General features: G+C 35.3%; 1 protein-coding gene across 1 annotated transcript in view; it reads left to right on the plus strand.

Annotated features, from left to right (window-relative positions):
- The window catches only part of drd2a (dopamine receptor D2a), a 61,440-nt gene extending 53,940 nt beyond the window's left edge, over positions 1-7,500 (plus strand). Inside the window, exons 6-8 of the mRNA XM_032546118.1 lie at positions 521-607; positions 1,351-1,735; positions 5,519-7,500. Of these exons, the coding sequence (XP_032402009.1) occupies positions 521-607; positions 1,351-1,735; positions 5,519-5,715 (669 nt within the window). The 3' untranslated portion in view covers positions 5,716-7,500. The remainder of the gene's footprint in view (positions 1-520; positions 608-1,350; positions 1,736-5,518) is intronic.
- Positions 7,501-20,520: the final 13,020 nt, after the last annotated feature.

A 20,520-nucleotide genomic window follows, 5' to 3' on the forward strand; every position in this document is an offset into this window, starting at 1 on the left:
TATGAAGATGCAATGCTAAATGTGCCTTAGCTGCTACATTTCATGGTTAGTTATTAAAATGCATTAAATGTAATGTACCTTAGACGACCTTTTCATTTAGTGGCTATTGATTTTCTCAACATGAAGAAACTTGCAGGAACTTTTGTTTCGAACCAAACTTTTAATCAGATTCTCATTATGCGCAGCCTCATACTGGTCTGCCAATCAAATATAGATAATACATATGCATAAAAGATATAATAAAAGGTTAATTAACATGTTTTATTACTAGATAAAATAATATTTATTAAACAGTTTATTACTTTTCTGTTAAGCTTAATTTTTCCAAATCAATTGAAAGATCCTATTGTTGCGAAACAACACCTTCCCTTTCCCACTCACCCCCTCAAAAAACAAAAAAATCTCATCATATCTGACCTCACATCCACTATTATTTGTCTGTCTGTTCTTAGACAGCCCCTTTAGTCGGGGTTTTGACGTCGTGCCCTCTCCTGGCCTCACACAGCTGTTTCTGTTGCAGGATAAGTGCACTCATCCAGAAGATGTAAGGTTGTGCACCATGATTGTGAAGTCCAATGGAAGCTTACCTGCCAACAAGAAAAGAGTGGTATCTTCTCTTTTTCTGTCACTTTTTCAAATTGTTTGAGTCTCATTTCTGTTCAAGTTTCTTCTTTTTGAAAAAAGCACTAGACTTGCAACTAATGCTGTTGCGAGAGTTCACCAATTCATCAATATGTTTCTAATTAGTCAGCTGTTTTTTAAAAGCCAACTCTACTTTCTAAAGGCCTACCTGTTGTATTAAACATGTTTAAAATTTTAATTTGCATTCCTGTCACTGAACCTACTGTCTATATATAAAGACAACATTGTGTTCACAGCTTCCAATGCATTGCAAACATTACCCATCAATTATCTGTGGTCAATATTGTCATTTATGTCAACAAACATTTGCAAACCTAGTGGGCACAGATAAAGTACGTTCACTATTATACAAAACCTTTTAAAATAACCCAAAAACCCAATTCTTAAGAGCTGCCTTCAATTCATAACAACTACGTTATCGATTCCTTCTTGTCTTCATTCTATTATTTGATAATGATTATTTAGATATAATTTGTCTAAATGGAATGTTTGTTGCTTTTTTGCTGTTGTCAACATATTTGATTATTATCTTTTGTTTTTATTGTGTAACGCACTTTGAAGTACCTCTCTGATAAAATGTCAAATACATATAAACTTGACTTAAATGACACCGCACCTTTGTACAAAGCAGTTACCCTGGAATTACCCTTTTCTTCAAATGATAAGTGACCTGATTTATCATCCTGCTTTGCTTGTCTTGAACTTCAGATTTTCATCAAAGAAGCTGCCACTGACGGGGATGACTTGGAGCTGGATGAGCTGAACAACAGCGGCAGCAGCCACAGGCAAAGACATCAGACACACAGCGCCCTTGGAGACACTCCGGCCACTAGTCACCAGCAGCTAATGCCCAACAAGGCCAATGCTAGCCCCACCTCCACGCCTCCCACACCCCCCGAGGATGGCCACAAAGCAGAAAAAAACGGCGAGCCCAAGGAGGCCCTGGCTGACCCAGCACCAGTTGTAGCCAAAGCCTTCCAGACACAGGCGCTACCTAATGGCAAGACTCAAACCTCTGTCAAAAACATGAGCAAGAGGAAGATCTCCCAACAAAAAGAGAAGAAAGCCACTCAGATGTTAGCCATTGTCCTCGGTACGCTTCATCTACTTAATGTTTCTTTTATTGTTTTGTTTATTTTGGGCTAACATTCTCAGTTTTTGTGTAGGGCTATCAGAGTTTTCAGCAATGAGCACAAATTAATAACAATCGTGTCCATTTTAGAGGAAACAACTCTTGTTTACAGCTTTCTGTTTTATTGGTAAATAATTTTGTTAACCCATTTAAACCCAAATTTTTCCCAAACATGAAAATAATAAAATCAGATGTCATTTATAGCCCTTTGAACTAATCAAGGGGAAATAATTTTTAAAATTGTGGAAAAATATATGAAAAAGTGTGTTTTATGATTGATCACAATTGTGACCGGTGGGATAATATGGTGCTCTTACTAAAATGAGCTGAAAGTGCTTTATCCAAATAGAAAAGATCATAAAAGGTGAACATTGTTTCTTTATTTGAATGTATCTTTCTACAGCATTACTTTAGTGCAACTTTTGCTCTGTAAAGTACAAATTTGACTATCTGTATTTTCTAAACCAAGGTAAATTTGAGTGTTTGAGTGTTTATGCATAATTATATAGAACTTCAGTCTGTTGTAGTCTTGTTATCCCATTAACATAGATCATAAAGATAACATCTATAGTAGATGCCTTCATTTATATTATTGAAAATCATGAACATCTGTCAGTCTCACTGTCATACAGTAATAAACTTAGTCCAGGGGCCTCCAACTCCAGGGATTGAGGGCCAGTGTCAGGCATCTTTTCCATCCGTCTCTGCTTCAATACACCTGAATCAGGTGATCAGCAGGACTCTAGAGAACTGGACGAGATGATTGATTTAATTCAGGTGCGTTGGACCAGAGACACAGGATAGTGTCTCTGGTCCGGTATCCTCTGAAAGTTACAGGATACCGGACCCCAAGGCCTGGAATCAAAGGCCAGTTGTATGGCTCATTCTCACCATTTGGTGACTTTGGTATTCTTCAATTTTGGGTTATTTCCCTGGCACCACCGGGTCCTCTGACTACCACCGGCAGGCATGGCGGGTGAATTGTTCTCTTGATCAAGGCCACAACGACTACCACAGACAAAGTGGGGGTTCCAGCAGGCAACCCACCAGTTACAAGATAAACTCCAACCTCCTAAGCTACCATCACCCTATTTATAGGTGCACTTTTGAGATGGGCCACCACCACTTCTTGGACCTGATCATGACTCTGTACCTTGAGGAGTTTAGGTCATGAAGGTCTACACCTCTCATGTGCTCATTGATCTATTTGATGTCAGTCTCTTTGTAGTTCTTTCTCATCTTTGGTTCTACTATGAAAATATTGTTGTCTTTCTAGTGGACCAGCGGTTTCTCCAAATGAGGTTCTCAGAACCTCATTTTAGTTTTAGTTTAGTTTTAAAGGGCACATCAAAGAGACAGTTGTCTCTTCATCATAAAGTTTTGCAGGTGGTAACAGAGTGCCACATGACTGGGGAAGGGGAGATCATCCTCTTTTCCCATGAACTTATCATATGCATTCAAAATTAGGCATGGAAAACTGCCTCTTTTCCCCTTATAGTCCATGTCTAAGCCACCACAACCAAAATCAGTAAGGATTCCATTTTTCTCACAACTACATTGTATGTTTTGTCTGGCCTTCACTAAGTCTAACAGATCAAGAACCACACTCAAATTTAATATTAAAAAGAAAGAAGTTTGGAATTGGAAGAATATGGTATGTATTTATATAAGCGCACCTAGGTCAAATGTATTGTCCCACCGGTCACTATTGTGACTGTCAACATGTTTACACATCTTGCTCACACACCAAACCAATTTTTGTAAATGCAAAGGTGAATATCATAACTAGACACTTTAAAGATGATGTGCACCAAAAATCTTTGTTGTATGTTTATTTAAACCTACATTGCTAGCCTCTTCTTTGGGAGGTTTGTGGCAGTCTTCTTCTCACCAAGGTGCAACCAAGATATAAACAGCTCTGGTCATGTGATAATTTACTCTAAAAATGTGATACTGCATCAGTATTATCCAAACACTCTAAACTTTAAATATTTGCTGAACATTACCTGAAAATTTAATCAGTAAGCTTTTTGGAGTCCTTGAATTTCTTGGTCACTATTGTGACCGGTGGGTTTAAATGGGTTAAAGTTATTGAATCTAATGTTAAGCAGCCTTGCTGTCATGATCATTTGTTAATTAGATTAGATCCAACAAGAGTGTCATACTGTATATGTGAGAAATCAGTTTGTACAGCTCTGCAGTTACATAGATTTTTCAAAACAAATCACTCTAGCATTTTCTATTAGTGTTAAGCGTAATTAGCATGGTTGAGCTTACCAACAATAGCCTCTGTGTACGGAGAGACTATTTAACTTTAATTGAGATTTCTGAAACACTGCCAGCAGAATCCAACCTGTGCTGTTCACACTGTCATGAAAAGGTCAGATACAGGTCGCATTACGTCAATGAAATCGGAATTGGATCTCTTCAGGTTGCAGTGTAAACATAGCCTCAGTGAGAGCAAAGAGGAGCATGAGCAGAAGTACAAACTTTCAGTAGCCGATATCTACAGACCTTGAAAACCCAGGTGTCCTTCAGGCAGGGGAGAAATTGGACAAATCATAGCTGTCTATCTGGCAATCCATTGGTCAAGTTTATTGGGTTTGGTAGTTGCGCTGCCCCTTGTCTGAGCTTTGGTGCAGGGCAGGTTATATTGTGGAGCATACCTTGACATTTTGGACAGTTTAAATGTAAATCGCCAGTGGTTCAACTTTGAGGGGACAGTTTAGAGATGGCCCATTCCCATAACAACATGTCTGCAAACAATGTACATAAAGACAGGGACGTCAGACATGGACTGCACTTAACTGGCCTTCACAAAGTCCTGACCACAACCTGATTGAACACTTTTGGTATGAAGTAGAGCAGACTGACCTTACAATGTACTTGGCTAAAAGTTTAAAAATGTCCTTAAACATCCTTCTAGAGCTTCTGTGAAGCCTTCTTGAAGAAATTTACCTGGACATGATGTGGTGACATAGCAAACCCAATAGATTAAATGTGTCTGTGAATGCAGATTCATTTGATTAAAATGCAGGATTCTTTATTAATGAAACTAAATTTAGTGCAAATTTGTTTGTTTGATTGAAATAAGTAAGTCATGTTAACTTATTTCAATCATATTATTTATTTGGCATTTTTCATAAGTTTTTTAAATTATGACAACATTTTAAAATTCAGATTGTGGAATGGCACAATTGCTAATTTCACTATTGAATTTGAAAAAATTATTTATCAGTTATCTTCTCTTATCCAAATATTCAATGTACCTTCGATTAGACGGTATCTTGTTAAACTTCATATTTAAGGTTGTTTAGTGATCTTTAAGCATAACATTGTTTTGATGAGTCATCATGATTTCAGTATTAAGCAAAAATAATGGTGACTACATGTTCTTTTAGAATCAAGCAGTTCTAATCAAACCACTTAGGGAACACAGCTTGAAACTGATAGCTAAATTGTTATTTAGGTTCTAATTAGCAACAGGACATTCTGTCACTGAGCTGTTCTACATTTTTGTCTAAGACCCCAACATGTAATTGGCTGCCTGGGTGAGCATGTTGTAGAATAATACAAAAAGAAAAAGAAAAAAAAAGAAATCAAACTGATGCAAGAAACAGTAATGATTTCTGTGGTCTGAGAGCAACTTTTGTTTGCAAACCCATATTCAGGTCTAATATACAGCAAGGGCTTGACTTTGTTTTCTCTCTCACTTACATTGTTTCTCTCTTACTATCTCCTCAGGTGTATTCATCATATGTTGGCTGCCATTTTTCATCACCCATATCTTGAACACCCACTGCACCAAATGCAAAGTTCCCGCTGAGATGTACAACGCTTTCACTTGGCTGGGCTACGTGAACAGTGCTGTAAATCCCATCATATACACCACCTTTAATATCGAGTTCAGGAAGGCGTTCATTAAAATCCTGCACTGCTAAGCTGCTGCATCCCTTACAGATCAGACTGAGGGAAAGGGCACAAATAAAGGGTCTGGCAATTACCTCATCCTGTGACAGGAAAATGCACCACATTGAGAAAAAAAACTGAAAAGTTACTAAAAAACTGGCAGTGTCTTTTTGGAAGGCGCGTTGACTATGTGTGTGTGAGTTGTTTGTGGAGTCCTGTTCTCCAAAAAACTGAATGTAAAACAAGAAAAGTCTGTAACAATGATCTGTTCATGGAGAAAAAAAAAACTAACACTATTCTCTAAAATCATTGTGTGTGTTATGTAAGGAGCCATATGTGTATACCACACACATGCAAGTAGCATACTGCTATTTATTATGTGCGTACTCCATGTTTCCATGATGGAAAGCTACGACGTCAGTGTTCATTGCAGTGTTGATATCGATGCATCCAATCTTACTCTTGAAATCTCTTACGGGTTGGGAATGTGTAGGGAAGGGAAGATTTATTTACTGTACAATGTGACGATGCCAATATTTGCAATTTTGCATTTTATAAATAATCTAATATCGTATCTTAATGAATCAGAATATCATTGAGAAATTAATTTCTTTCATTAATTCAATTCTATAAGTGAAACTCAAATTCATTACATGCTGAGTAATATATTTTCTTCTGATCATTTTAATTATTATGGTTTGCAACTGATAAAAACCTAAAAATCACTTTCTAAGAATTGTGGTTTACTAAAAAGCTACTACACAGTTACTCTGTTTAGTTTAAGTCAGGTTTAACTCAATGAAATACAGTGATACCATATCCATTTTTATTAAAACAGTTTGGTCTAACATCAGGAGATGACATGGCTCCTACTAAATCGTTACTGTGGAAACTTTACTCAGGATCTGAAGCAACTTGAATTATTTGTCTCTCCACCCTATTGTCCAGACTGGTGGACTTATTAAATTAAAATGCTAAATATACTTTCATCTTAAAAGAGGGCAATAGTGGGGTGTTACGTGGTACAGTGGTTAGAGTGGGTTACACCCATTCTGAGTTCAACTCCTGTTCTCGGTTGCTTTGCCGCTTGTTTTTTTTTACTTTCAAATAAAGGCCTCTAGTGCCAAAAATAATTCTTAAAAGAAAATGTGCTTTGGATCAAGGAGGACCTAGTCCAGTCCTTTTTCTACTAATCCCTCACAAGACACTCTTGGGAACAGCTTAAGACAAGGAGCACACCTGTAACAAGTTTGTATGTAGCTGCTCTTCAACCAACTTGGTTAGACCCTGGCTCTGAAAGTTAGATTTTTGCTACACACTTTCTCCTTCTACTCAACTTTCCCTCCGTTTGCTAGGATATAATACTATATGGTCAATCTTCAATATTTTGTAGAACAAAATGTTGGGTTTTCATCAGCTGTAAGCCATAATCATCTTAATTAACAGAAATAAATGTTGGAGTTATATTACTCTTTTCTGTAATGACTATAGTTCAGTCTCACTTTTTGAATTTATATTTTGACAGAATTAATCTTTTGATAATATTTTATTTATTGAGATGCATGTATTATTATTATTATTTTCATTTTCTGTATTGTATATAGTTTTCATAACACATTATCTGTGAATATATGCCTGCAATGGAAAAGTGATGCATGCTACACTGCTCCTCTACTTGACTTTTCATGAAATGTATGTTACAAAAATAGCAAAAGATCTCAAATAAATGAAAATAAAATGCATAGTTAAGTGCCACACAAATGTCACTGTTTGTTGTATGTGTCAATAGAAGCTAAATTATAACTTAAAACTGTTAATGTTTGGTAGTCTTTGTTTGATTAATGTAGCTGGCTCTGCTTTGCTGCAGTTGAGTTGTTTTATGGCAAACTAATGATCTGTATGTGGAGTTTGCAGCTTCCAGGTTTAATTATTTGGATGTGTATAAACCCCAAAGTGGCCCCCCAGGGGTTCTGCAAGTGAGAATGAGGTTAGGTCGATGCAGCAGAAACAAAAGCTGCTGCAATAAATCACTGAAAGCTGTTTGAAGTGACACATTTTCAATATATTCAGTACAGTCTTAAAGACATTATCAATAAGAGCCAGTATGTATTCAAGTATCCAAATGCTAAGAGAGGTGGCAGCATTTAAGATGGGGTGATTTTACAGAATTTTATACAGAAGTATGAACATGAGTTTTCCATTAAAAACTGTAAATGGCAATTTAATTTTCTTTTCTGATCAACACCCAACTTCAAGAATTGATATAGAAACTATAGTTTCCCGTAAAAATCCCAGAATACTTTCCCAAATATTATCTAGAATAACAAACATATCAATGATCCTAGATTAAATTATTTTTTTAAGGAAAAATGTTATCTGCAATTTGAAACAATAGTAGGAGTACAAACTAGAAAACTTCTTAAGAAATTTAACCAGAGCCCGCCAAAGTGTGCCCGTCGGTTGGAGCCAAGCGTTCTGATGCTAAAAATTAGCATCAATGCTAAAGTAAGCTGCAATGTAATCAATAGCATGTGGAGAGTCACAAGCATGTTGAGCAACATGGATTTACTCCATTCAGTGTGCTAAACATGGCTAATAAATAAACTAAATAGCTAAAAGCTTATTTTGGGGAAAAGGCTAATGTGGGCACTACATTAGCAACGTTTGTGCTAATGTTAATGCACTGCCCTCTGGTGTATACTTTTGGAAAAATAAAATTCAGATGTTTACTTTGTGACACTTGGTTACCGGAAAACGCGCTCGTCTCTTAGCAACAGAATAACAACAAATATTGTTATTGTTCAAAAAACATAAGATTTCTTCTGTTCTTTTGAAATATTACTTACCTTATATCATTTACTACTTAACAAGAATTGTGCAGTTGGTGAGTTTTGCAGAAAAGTGATTTTTTTTATTTTTTCCGTCATTGGTGACGAATATATTATAAAACAGACATTCAACACAAAAGTAAAAATCTGCTTCATACTTCATGACAGTTCGTTACCAGAAAAAAATGCTCATCTCTTAAAACCAAATTAATAATTGTTTATAAAACATTATTCTTTTGAAATACTGCTTATCTGCTTAGATACAGGAAATTTACAATTGGTAAATTTTGCAAAAGTAAAAATCAGATCTTTACTTTTTGGCCCTTGGTTATCAGAAAACGAGTTCGTCTCTTAGTAACAAATATTGTTATTGTTCAAAACACATAAGATTTCTTCTGCTCTTTTTAAATATAACTTACCTTACTTGTTATTTAACAAGAATTGTGCATTTGGTGAATTTTGCACAAAAGTGAAAGTGTTTTTTTTTTGTTTGTCATTGGTGATGAATATATTGTAAAACAAACAGACATTCAACACAAAAGTAAAATTATGATTTGTATTTTGTGGCAGTTCATTACCTGAAAAAAAAAGTTCATCTCTTAACAACAAATTAATAACAAGTAACATTATTGTTTATAAAAAACTTAAGCTCTTTTGAAATACTGCACATCTGCACAAGGAATTCACATTTGGTAAATTTTACAAAAGTAAAAACCAGATGTTTACTTTGTGGCACTTGGTTACCAGAAAACACGATCGTCTCTTAGCAACAGATTAACAACAGATGTTGTTGTTCAAAAAACATAAGATTTCTAATGATTTTTCAAAATGCTACTTATCCTATACTACTTAACAAGAATTGTGCAGTTGGTGAATTTGGCAGAAAAGTTAATGTTTTTTTTTCCTTTTTTTGTCAATAGTGGTAAATATATTATCAAACGGACATTCAACACAAAAGTAAAAATCTGAGTTTTTCAACATGGCAGTTATTATTACGTTACTGCGCCCTGTCCTGCGCATGCTGGACACTTTCAGGTCGTTTGCCCGTTCATACAGGAGAACACATAGAGGTCGCATACATTTGGAAGTGTGAATTGCCAAGGCAAAAGAAATCAGAATTGGGTCACTTCAGGCTGCAGTGTGAACGCAGACTAAAGATAAGTAATATTTCAAAAGAGCATAAGAAATCTTATGCTTTTTGATAACAACAATATTTGTTGGTAATCTGTTGCTAAGATATGAGCGTGTTTTCATATCAAGTGTCACAAAGTAAACATCTGATTTTTACTTTTGCAGAAGTAAAAATCAGAGGGCAGTGCATTACCATTAGCACAAACATTAGCAGTGCATTGACCCCCAACTTTTCCCTAAAATGAGCTGTTTAGCTATTTTTTTATTTATTAGCCATGTTTAGCACACTGAATGGAGGAAGTCAATGTAAGACAACATGCTAGTTCGCAAGGCATTTCAATGTTCTCCTATGCTTTACTATGGCAGGCCCCAATTATAAAAATGCATATTGATATTCTATTAAAGAATGCTAAGAATATTTCTATCTTTATGTTATAAAAAACATATAAAGCTAAAATTAAAAAATTATAAAATGTTAACATTTCATCAAGAAATTACCAAAATATTCTCAGTGCATTGGTTTTAGTCTGTGATGCAGGGCTGGCGCAAGGTGGTATGCTTTGACTCAGAAGCAGAAAAATTACAGCCTTATGCACAACTATCAAGGATGCAGCAAGCAGTTTCTGAGTGGCAAGTCGACAACAAAACACTTGTCTTTTCCAGCAGCCATTGCACAGTGCATACAGTGGTAAAACCAGCTAACCGACTGTGACATTTTTATTTGGGAAGTTTTTGAAACAGATAATTTTGCAAGCACCAAAAACATTAACTTTTTGTCAGATTGTCTTACAATAGATTTGTCAGACTTTCTTAGCATTTGCACCTGTTCAAGAAGCAGAACCAAATAGAAGTACAAAGTACCATAGTACTGGTGGTTTAGTGTAACCACCAGTACTATGTGAGTGACACCTAAAAGCAGTTTACACTGACAAAACCAGACAGGCAACACATACAGTACAGACCAAAAGTTTGGACACACCTTTTAATTCAATGAGTTTCCTTTATTTTCATGACTACTGACATTGTAGATTCACACTGAAGGCATCAAAACTATGAATAACACATGTGGAAATATGCACTAAACAAAAAAGTGTAAAACAACTGAAAATACCCCTTATATTCTAGTTTCTTCAAAGTAGCAACCTTTTGCTGTGATTACTGCTTTGCACACACTCTGCATTTTCTTGATGAGCTTCAAGAGGTAGTCACCTGAAAAGGTTTTCACTTCATAGGTGTGCCCTGTCAGGTTAATAAGTGGGATTTCTTGCCTTATAAATAGTCATGAAAATAAAGAAAACCCATTGAATTAGAAGGTGTGTCCAAACTTTTGGTCTGTACTGTACATGTATATTGTATAGTCATATTCATTAAATTAGAAAATGCATTCTGTTGCATTAACAATACATTTTGAAAATAAAAGACTTTGATATAGTATTAAAAATACTTTGCATTAAGCCAACATTTCTGTATATATGTTTGTACTGGTCTGATATAATATTGTAATTTTATCTTATTAGTGAAAAATCATCAAAATTAACAAATGTAAAGACACTACAGTATATAAAAAATGTATTTAATCTATATAATGTGTTTCATTTAGTGAACTGAGATAATGAAACAATTTAACTTTTCAATAATATTCTAGTGTATTGAATATAAGCCTATAATTTTAGTTAGGTTAAGCGATTGCTCTTTACAACTTATTGAAGGTGTAATAGAAGTACAATCATTTTCTGCTAATTTTTCTTCTGTCTATCAACAGTCTTGTTGTTGACGCCTCTGTTGTTGCTGCTGCCGCAGTGCTGGCCATGCTTCTGATTGAATTTCTGATCGTATTAGGGGAAACGTTAGAACGTTGGCAATTCAGTTCCAGGCATCAGTTCCCCTTAAGCCCTCAGGGCTCCAGTTAAAAGATTACTAAAGCTTCTTTCTTCTTGTTTTTTAGCTACAGCGCTCACACCTCCTCTTTTTGGACCCTATGTGTCCCAAATATAGTTTTAAATGCTGCATGCTGAAATGACACATGACCTGGCTGTGATACTTTTCTTTACAACATTTATGATGTTGCACTCTGCATTGCTGGGTCTACTGAGCAGAATATCAAAGATGGGGTGAAGAAACAAGGATGGAAGAGTTGGCAGTCTGCTGTGAATGAAGTAAGAGGCTGCAGCATGAAACATGGGGTCCATATGAAAGCCTTTGTTATGTCAATCATCTGTTTTCCTTCTGCCTTTAGTCTCCAGTCAGTGTTTTTCCCTCATCCCCACAGTACATTTCATACTGTGAGACACGTCAAGAAAAACTGCTGGGAGTCTGAGTAGGATAAAGGCTTTTGTTAACTCTGTACATTTAGGTAACAATAATTAAGTAATTTTACATGCTTTAAAAAAGGCTGATAGCTTTCAAACAATGTTCAGCACAGACTCTGAAGAACATCACTGTGAGCTGTGTTAAAATGCTCATAGACTACTCACTTTATAGGTTTTGCAAAAGGTCTTGCTGATATTTTACATGATAAGAAAAGAGAAAATAATAGAAAATAAGTTAAGTGTGTGTTTTGAATCTTTACAACTTGATCTGGCTAAACATAGCATCTCTTTGCCATCATGTTTGCTTATGTGATTGTAATTAATTGTATTTATGTCTGATCTGAATTTTTCCCTTTTTTTGTTCTCAACTTTCTGATCCAACAAGAAATAAACGCAATATGAGATTCTGAGAAATTAATTCATATTAGAGTACTCAGAAACAAACAAACAAAAAACTAAAGCAGGTGAAATCTTTTAAAAAACAAAGCAGAAAAGCTTTATGATGTTTGAGAAACTAATTTAGATTTAGACAGATTTTAAGAAAGTAAAAGTTACAACAAGAGGAATTTTGTAAGGAAACTGCACCAGGGGACAGAAATATACTGAACACACACTGCAAGAAAAGTGGTGTTTTTTACCCTGTATACTGACGCGAGCGCAGCTCGTGAGCGACAGCTATCGACAGCTAGCAGGACAGTGCATTGTCACTCATGGGAGTCAAATACTGTCGAATGCGGAATCTGTACAGAGAGTGAGATTGTGGAAGAAGCCGAGAGCTTAAAAAAATGCAAGACAAGTCATTTCTTGTGTAACAATAAAGTGCTGCTCAACTCAACTCAGCAATTTCATGACAGCTGTATGGCAAAATGCATTTTCCTTTTGTGTGATCTTTTTGCATTACTTTGTAATAACTTTGCCTAGCCTCGCATTAAGTTGTTTCCATTCACAAGATTTTTTAAAATTATCCCAGTCAATGTCAAAAGCTTTTGCACTGGTCCATCCCCGTTACATAACCTAGTCTCTGTTTAGGGAAAAGGTCTGAAGCTGCACAAGAGGATAGATAATGTGACACTTCAGAATAATGCTTTTAATACTCCTTTCGAAAAGGTCAGGCTCTAACAGTATACGACCATAGGCTCAGAGTAGCACTTCTGTCTCGCGGTGGTCAGTAATGTAGTGGTGAGTGCAGCCTTATTGCTTGCAATGTAGCTGTGTTTATTTGTTGAATCTCTTTGTTCTTGAATTTCTCTACAGCAGAATTGCTTTATTTGTTTTTTACTCTAGAGATAGACAGCTTCAAAAGTGTTTACAGTGTGATGAAAATAGTATTTGCACCCTTTCAAGTTTCTTTTGGCTTTTTTCTTCACAATTAGATATTTTTAAATATACTAATTCAAATAGTTGGCACAGATACACTCAGTAAACACAAATATCGGTTTTCAAATAGTGATTTAATTTACTAAGAGACAAAAAAAATATCTGAAAATATAATTGTCCCATAAACTTGATACCTGCTTGTGCCAGACAGGAATATTTTAATGTACGTAGCTGTGTAAAAATTTGTCCCTCTCCTCTTCATTGAATTGTTTTAGTGTAACTGCGTTGCATGATGTAACAACCATAGCTTGTATGGTATGCCATAAGGTCACCTCCGATAGTTTTAATGATTCTATCAATTACAGCATGTACTGAGCCCTAAAGGAGCCTAAGAGCATCATGGTAACACTGGCTTGTTACGTAATCAGTTTAATGTTTTTTTTTATTAAATGTTGTATGATTTAATGCCACATATTGTAGGAGACACACTGCTCCCATTAAAGAGTTTCATTTTTGATCTAACGAGCCCACAAAACTTTCCCCAAAAAGTCCAGATGTTGTTTTTCCAAACGTGCGGCATGTCTTTGTATTCTTTTCACTATGCAACAATGTACATAAGCTAAAACATACCATACAGAAAAGTGAGAAGCTTTGATGCATTCTTAGTTAAATGCTTAACAAAATTCTAAATATTAATGAAATAATCTAATAATTGCTTATTTTATTCACAGGAAGTGTTTCTTATTGTTCAACTGATATATTTATAATAAACAGCAACTCTTTCTAAATGACACTTTCCATATTGTTGAGAAAAGTTAAAAATAAACTATTAAGAATGAATCAGCTTAACCTGTCATTTGTAACGTCTGTGAAGAATCAAATATATGCTAAAGGCAAGTTAAAAGTGTCAAACATCTCAGTAGTGCTTTCAAACTTTTTCAAAGCACTACTTTGAAAGCAAAAAGGGAGGAAAAAGGGTTTCCTCCCTTTTTCAAAGGGAGGAAACATTGTAAGACAAGAAATAAATTGCAACAAACTTGATTGATTTTATGCATTTCATGCCTTGTAAATTCTCCGACTCCAGAGCTGAATTTCACAAGAGACTCACAGAAAACTACAAAGATGTTAAACTTTTTTTGCAGTTTTCTATATTTTTCTGCTAAAGAGCAGAAGCACAAAAAGAGTATAATGGGAGTCCCACGACATTGGTAATTATTTATTCCCCAAGTATCAACCTAAATCTTAACACAATCCATCAGGTTAGAATCTTGAGGACAGTGTTTGAGCAGCAGGGTGGGTTCCTAATTGGGCTCAAAGTGAAACTGGGAGACTGAAGAGCGGCTCTCAAGTAGCAGAGCGGAGTTATAATCACATTCTTGGAGAAATTGGTCATCTCTTCTCTCTGTATTCACTTCTCACTTTTATGTAATGTGTTCCATTTTTTTTTTTTTTGCACGTTACTCTTCCCAGTTCCCAGGCGAGACGTTACAGGATTGCACCTGACCACCAGAAACAGACAGGATTTTGTAAAAAAAAATTAAAAAAAAAAAGAAAAGAAAAAAGTTACATCTGGCAGCGTTAGTTATGCATCAGGATTTTGTAAAGCAGGAGTATCAGAGAAAGTTTGTTGATACGGAACATTCTTAAGTGAACTAGACTGTAGCTGTCTCTAGTTACTAAATCAAACATTTCTCCACTTCCTAAATGAATTTGGCCACTGCCAAAACATTTGTTGCATTCCTTACTAATGTGTAAAAGATGGAGGAGGTGAGAAAACAGATTGCACTGTGGTGCTAAATCCTATATTAGATTTATTCTGTATTGATGGTGATAAGAGTGAATTTGGATAGATGGCCCTGTCTCCAAAACGTTTTATTACCAAATGTTTTTTTCTAGTATTTCAGCCAGCAGAATGATACAGTAATAATCACAGGTTCAGAAATACATAAGGTGCTGTCAAGTGTTTTCCCCTTTCCAGACTTTCCAGTTTTTACCTTCTTATTATGCTAGCATGTTTCAGATGACCAACCAACTTTAAAAATCAAAGACAACCTGAATATATATAAAAAGAAATGTCAAACAATTGATTTATTTAATAAGTAAAAAAGCTATCAAAACCTACAGTACATGTCTCTATGTGTAAAGAGTAATTGTTTTATAAACCTAGTCATTGGGTTTCGTCAGTTTTAGTGGCAGCAACTCCAAACAAGCGTTGATGTAACTTTTACATCACTGTTGAGGAATTTTTCCCAATCTTCTTTGAAGAAGAGTTTTATTTCAACCACACTGTGGAACCAATTTAAGATCATAGCAAAGCATTACAAAAGGATTTAAGTCAGTACTTTGATTAAGCTACTCCAAAGCCTAATTTTTGTACTTTCTGATTAGCACTTCAGAGGTGAACATGCTGGTAAGATTATAATGTTTGTCCTACTTAGTGACCGAGATTGAGAGTCAATGACCTGACATCGCAAATATGCTTCCTTCACAGTGAGCACTGGCGATAGGGCGGAAATTTTGTACACAAGCGCTTAGGGGCAGTTGTGATTCAAAAAGAGGGAATTGCTTTTTTTTCTATTTTTTGCTTACGCAGTTTTCGGGTTTTGGGTGCAATACACCTTCAGAATAGATCCTACGCAACGTTTATAAATCAGAACGCAGAAGTATTCGGATGTTTCAGTGTATGTAATGTGAAGGTCATGACCACAGTTTCAAAATGACATATTTTAGGATTTTTTTATTACTCTTTTCATGGAGCTCCAGCTTCTTAGACACACTATGTGAGCGTTTGGTCTGTTGTCAGTTATTGACCCATGAGACCACATCAAGGTCCTTGCAGCTAAGCCTTCACAGAAAAAGCCTGACAGTTATTAAGGAGGTGGGATTTACCGAGACATAAATGTCACCTAGTTATGTGAGCAAGTGACATCTTGATACAAAAGAGAGATAAAGACAATATAGAAGCACATATTATCTTAGGACTTTCTAGGGTTCTTTTCTGCAAAGACAATGTTTAAACTCTCCAATAAAGTATTGATGGACTGCTATGTCATCACAGATTTTCTCTTTAATCTGAACTTGCTCTCAAAAAGCTTGACACATTTTCTGAGATAACCAAACTTAAACTCAGATTTTTTTATATATATATTTCCCTATCTATCCATGTATCTATATATCACATGAAGTTGTGACCTTACATGTTTCCCATCTCCTCTTCAGTCTGGAGCCTTTTAATACAATCCTGGAGTTTAATTTTGTCCCAGATTATTGATGGTGGTATGAAGACTCATGTGAATGTTTTCTGAGAAACAAGGAACAAGCTGATGTTTTACTGGTAAGACAATTGTTTGAAAACAGGAGTGAACAACCTGTAGAGAAGGGGGACTGCTGGCTGTTTTTCCTCTCCACTGTCACTACATGCTCAGTATGAGGAATTGCTGTAAAGTCAAAGACAACTGCAAGTGATTGTCTACGGACGCTACATGCTTGTTCAGGAGGAAGGATTGCTGCAAGTTAATGACTCAATGCAACCTGCCAGGTTTCCACAGATAGAAAACGTTTAAACTAATTTGAATTATAAACTGATCTTAATACATCTTAATGATTGAACTGAAGTTACTTTTTTTGTGAAGTGCCTTGAGATTACATTTTCTGTGAACTGATGCTATGCAAGTAAACTGAGTTGAAATAAACTTTGTTGTGGGAAATTTAAATAATCACTGAGAAGAGACAGTACGCTCTCTGTATTTCAATGTTAATAAAAACTTTTCTTAACCATCAAATCTTGGTGTTTTACCCTTTATCTTTCATCAAGCATATCAAAAGTGAGACTAACTCCAGAGTTTAAAACACTCAAGAAATTTTTGGGATGATAACCACAATAGCCTCATTCATCCAGCTGTAGAGGTTTATGATCTGGTTTATGATCAGATATGTGTGGGAGCTCAGGAGCCACAAAATCCATTCCTAACCCTCTGTGGAATGACTTTTTATTTTTTGAGGGGAATTTGTTTTTCCTGCATTCTTTGGGAGCTTGGTGGTCCCTAATTACATATCAATCATAAAATCGGACCCTCCCAGAACCAGATTTGGGTTTGTTGCCTCAGGGCAACATTGTGCTACCAGAGATCTAGAACACCAAGGTTGAAGCTCAGCCAATGAGAGGAAGCCGATGAACAGCTGAACCTTATCAAGGGAGCGACGCTTGATGATTGGAGGAGGAGATCATCACCGATAGATTGGAATCGAGGCGCATGACGACATCTTTGGTTGGGCAGGTGAGATGAATAGTTTTCCAGTTTGAATTTACACCTAGGCCTCATTAACTACTATAAAACCATATGTTTCTCAAATGGTTTAATGTGGTTTACAATTTTTTATCATCTAAATGTGATTTCTTGCCCCCACAACATCGAGCCGAAGCACATTTTATGCAAATTAGTTTTTTTTCTCCCCAATAATCAGAGGAGCACTATATCTCCTGATGGCAGAGGCAATACTGTTTCAGTCCCCCTGAACAGCATTTAGTGTTAAAAATGAGCAGAGTCCTAACATGTCTGCATTTAAAAATGACAAGCTTAATCAACTCAGCAAGCCTTGGCAAGAATGTTATGAAAACTGTCCTAATCCATCATTAAAAGGAGTGAGAGCACAACGTGAGATGCTGAACAGCAACCGTGTCAGCAACATTTTTTTTTTCATGAAGGCTGAAAAAAATTGCTTAGTAAATTTGTATCAAGAAATGAACAAGCTAGTCAGAAAAATTGTAATTAGTACGCCTTAAAGTGAGATCTGTAAAGTTAAAGATTACCAACTAGATTCACAAGGCCCATAAATACAGAGTAATGTGAAAGAAAGTGCGTTCATTTGTTTTTTATGACATGATGGACTTTGAATAATTAGATGTGATTTTTAAAGAGCTTATAATAAAGACTAAAACCCTGGCTGTTCCTTCTGCTCATGAAATAAGAAAATGAATCGGTCCTTACAAAGCTGCAAAAATACTAAATAGTCATCAGTTTATAAAAGGTTTTTTAGTATTTTATCCAAATCCAAAGTCTCAAATTTATGTCCATTTAATAGTAGAAATAACTAATGCAGGAGTCTATTTCTGAATGTTAAAAAAATCCATTATAATACACTAAACTCTGAACCAAAACCAAGGACTTTCTTTATTAGCAAAGTATTTTTTTTAATTTTTTTATTTAACCTCTTGCCTTGATATTAGGAATCTGCTGTAACTTCCAAATACACAAAATCCTAAACCCGGATCTAAAAATATTTAATGTTTTCCCTCACATGCACAAGCTAAGCATTGCTAGTGTTTTAGTGTTTTAGAGAGTAACGATCTGGTTCCCCTCACACAACAAGCACGCCTACTCTGTCAAAGCCCGTTCAGAAAAAAAAAGTTATATCATTGATACATACACTATACAGTGATTCAGTCCAGGGTTAACAATCCTATCAACAACACCAGAAAAATGTATAATTTATTTTGATCTTAGTGCCCTATTCTCTCATTTACCTTTTAACTTGCTGTTGGTGTACCTTAATTACTCCACTGTAGGATAATATTCTATTCTAGTTATCATTGTAATATTTAATCCCAATTTAGCATTGCTATTTTTTAAACATTCACTTTAAATAGTGCCCATTTCTTCAAAGTTATGAATTTTAAACATTAGTTGAAGCTCACGGCTGTCATAAACACTTCCACACAATCTACAGTCTGGAAAAACAACACTTTGGAATCCTGGGGTGTTTTCTCTTCAACTTCACGTTACATGCTTCAACAGACAAATGAATCCTTCTAATAATCCAACTACACTCAAAATGCAGGCAAACGTGTTTTCATTTAAATGCTAAACAAGCAGTTAGATAAAGTACCTTAGATTCAATAGAATAAACAAAAATCGCTGCTACAGCAGAGAGTAGGACAATATCCCTTAAGATAAACAATAAAAATGAGGCAATAAATAATCCTAAAAAGGCAAAACAAAGATAGATAAGAAGGTGACAAAAGTTTGTTTAAATTGTTTTTTTGGGGAAAAGTGAACAGACAGGAATGGCAAGAACAAAAACAAAAAAAAAAAAAGTGTACACTAGGATCACATAAGCAGGAGCGAAGAACTACAAAAACAAAGAAATTAAACAGATCTGAGAGTCAATCGATGTGACGTGGTTTCTCTCCTCCAGGCAGCTTGTCAAAGCAGACATATGTATATTATTGTTGCAATACATCTAAATGATGCAGGATCATTAGCAATGTTTTTAAAGTGCTTTATTCAAACTGATATATTCCTCCTTGACTGCTCTCTTTTCATTTCTGTCATTTAGGTGATCTTTTTTTTTTTTTGCAAAAGTCTTTAGCACCATAGCAATTGCTCATTTTATGCCATGGAATTACAAACAACTGCTTTATAAACTGAAATAAGATTAGCATGGCAAAAACCTTTATACACTACGAGATCTCAAGTGTCAAATAATGTTTTATTTAATCAATTTATGCATTATGTGTTTTATTTAAGTGGAAGAAACAATGATTTAGATTTTCAACATTTGTCACCAATCACTCAGTAGACAGATTTTTTTTTTTATTAAATACTTTGGCAGATTTCAGTTTTTGCAATTTCTTTGTGATTATGATTCTCTGTCCTTGATTTTCAGAAACTTCTTCGAATATGCCGACTTTTCTTTAAATGTACACAGACCTAGTTATTTTCTTGAAAATCCAGCATTAATCTGCCCTTATGGTATGTAAATGCAAAGTGGAAGCGTTGTGAACTCAACAGACCTGAACAAGGGGAATAGTTAAAGTCAACTGCAGATGCAAATAGAATATTTAAAAAAAAAAAAAAAAAACTATATAGACCACCATCACAGTGTCCTTCTGTCAGATTAATGAATTCCTCCTCTCTCTTTGTGGTTTATTGTTCTTGTGCTGCTATGGAGTAACTAAATGCTCTTATGTATTTCCTCGTCTGTCTTTTATAATTTTCTTTATGTGTGCATGCATGCCTTTTCAACTACACACCTAAGTTGTTTATGTTTCCCCCTTTCGCAATTATATTTTTCAATTTCACAATGTCTCTATTTTCTTGTTATGCCAAACACTTTTACCTTTGGACTTGCAACTCTTTTGAGATAGCTTTGTCTCCACAGTTTGATTGCACTGTTTTCCTATTTTCAAGTGGATTAAATGGATAGCTAAATTTTTTTTTTTTTTTTTTTTAAAGTGGCTTTCTGTGAAGTA

The sequence above is a fragment of the Xiphophorus hellerii genome, chromosome 18, assembly GCF_003331165.1.
Source record: "Xiphophorus hellerii strain 12219 chromosome 18, Xiphophorus_hellerii-4.1, whole genome shotgun sequence".
NCBI lineage: Eukaryota > Metazoa > Chordata > Actinopteri > Cyprinodontiformes > Poeciliidae > Xiphophorus > Xiphophorus hellerii.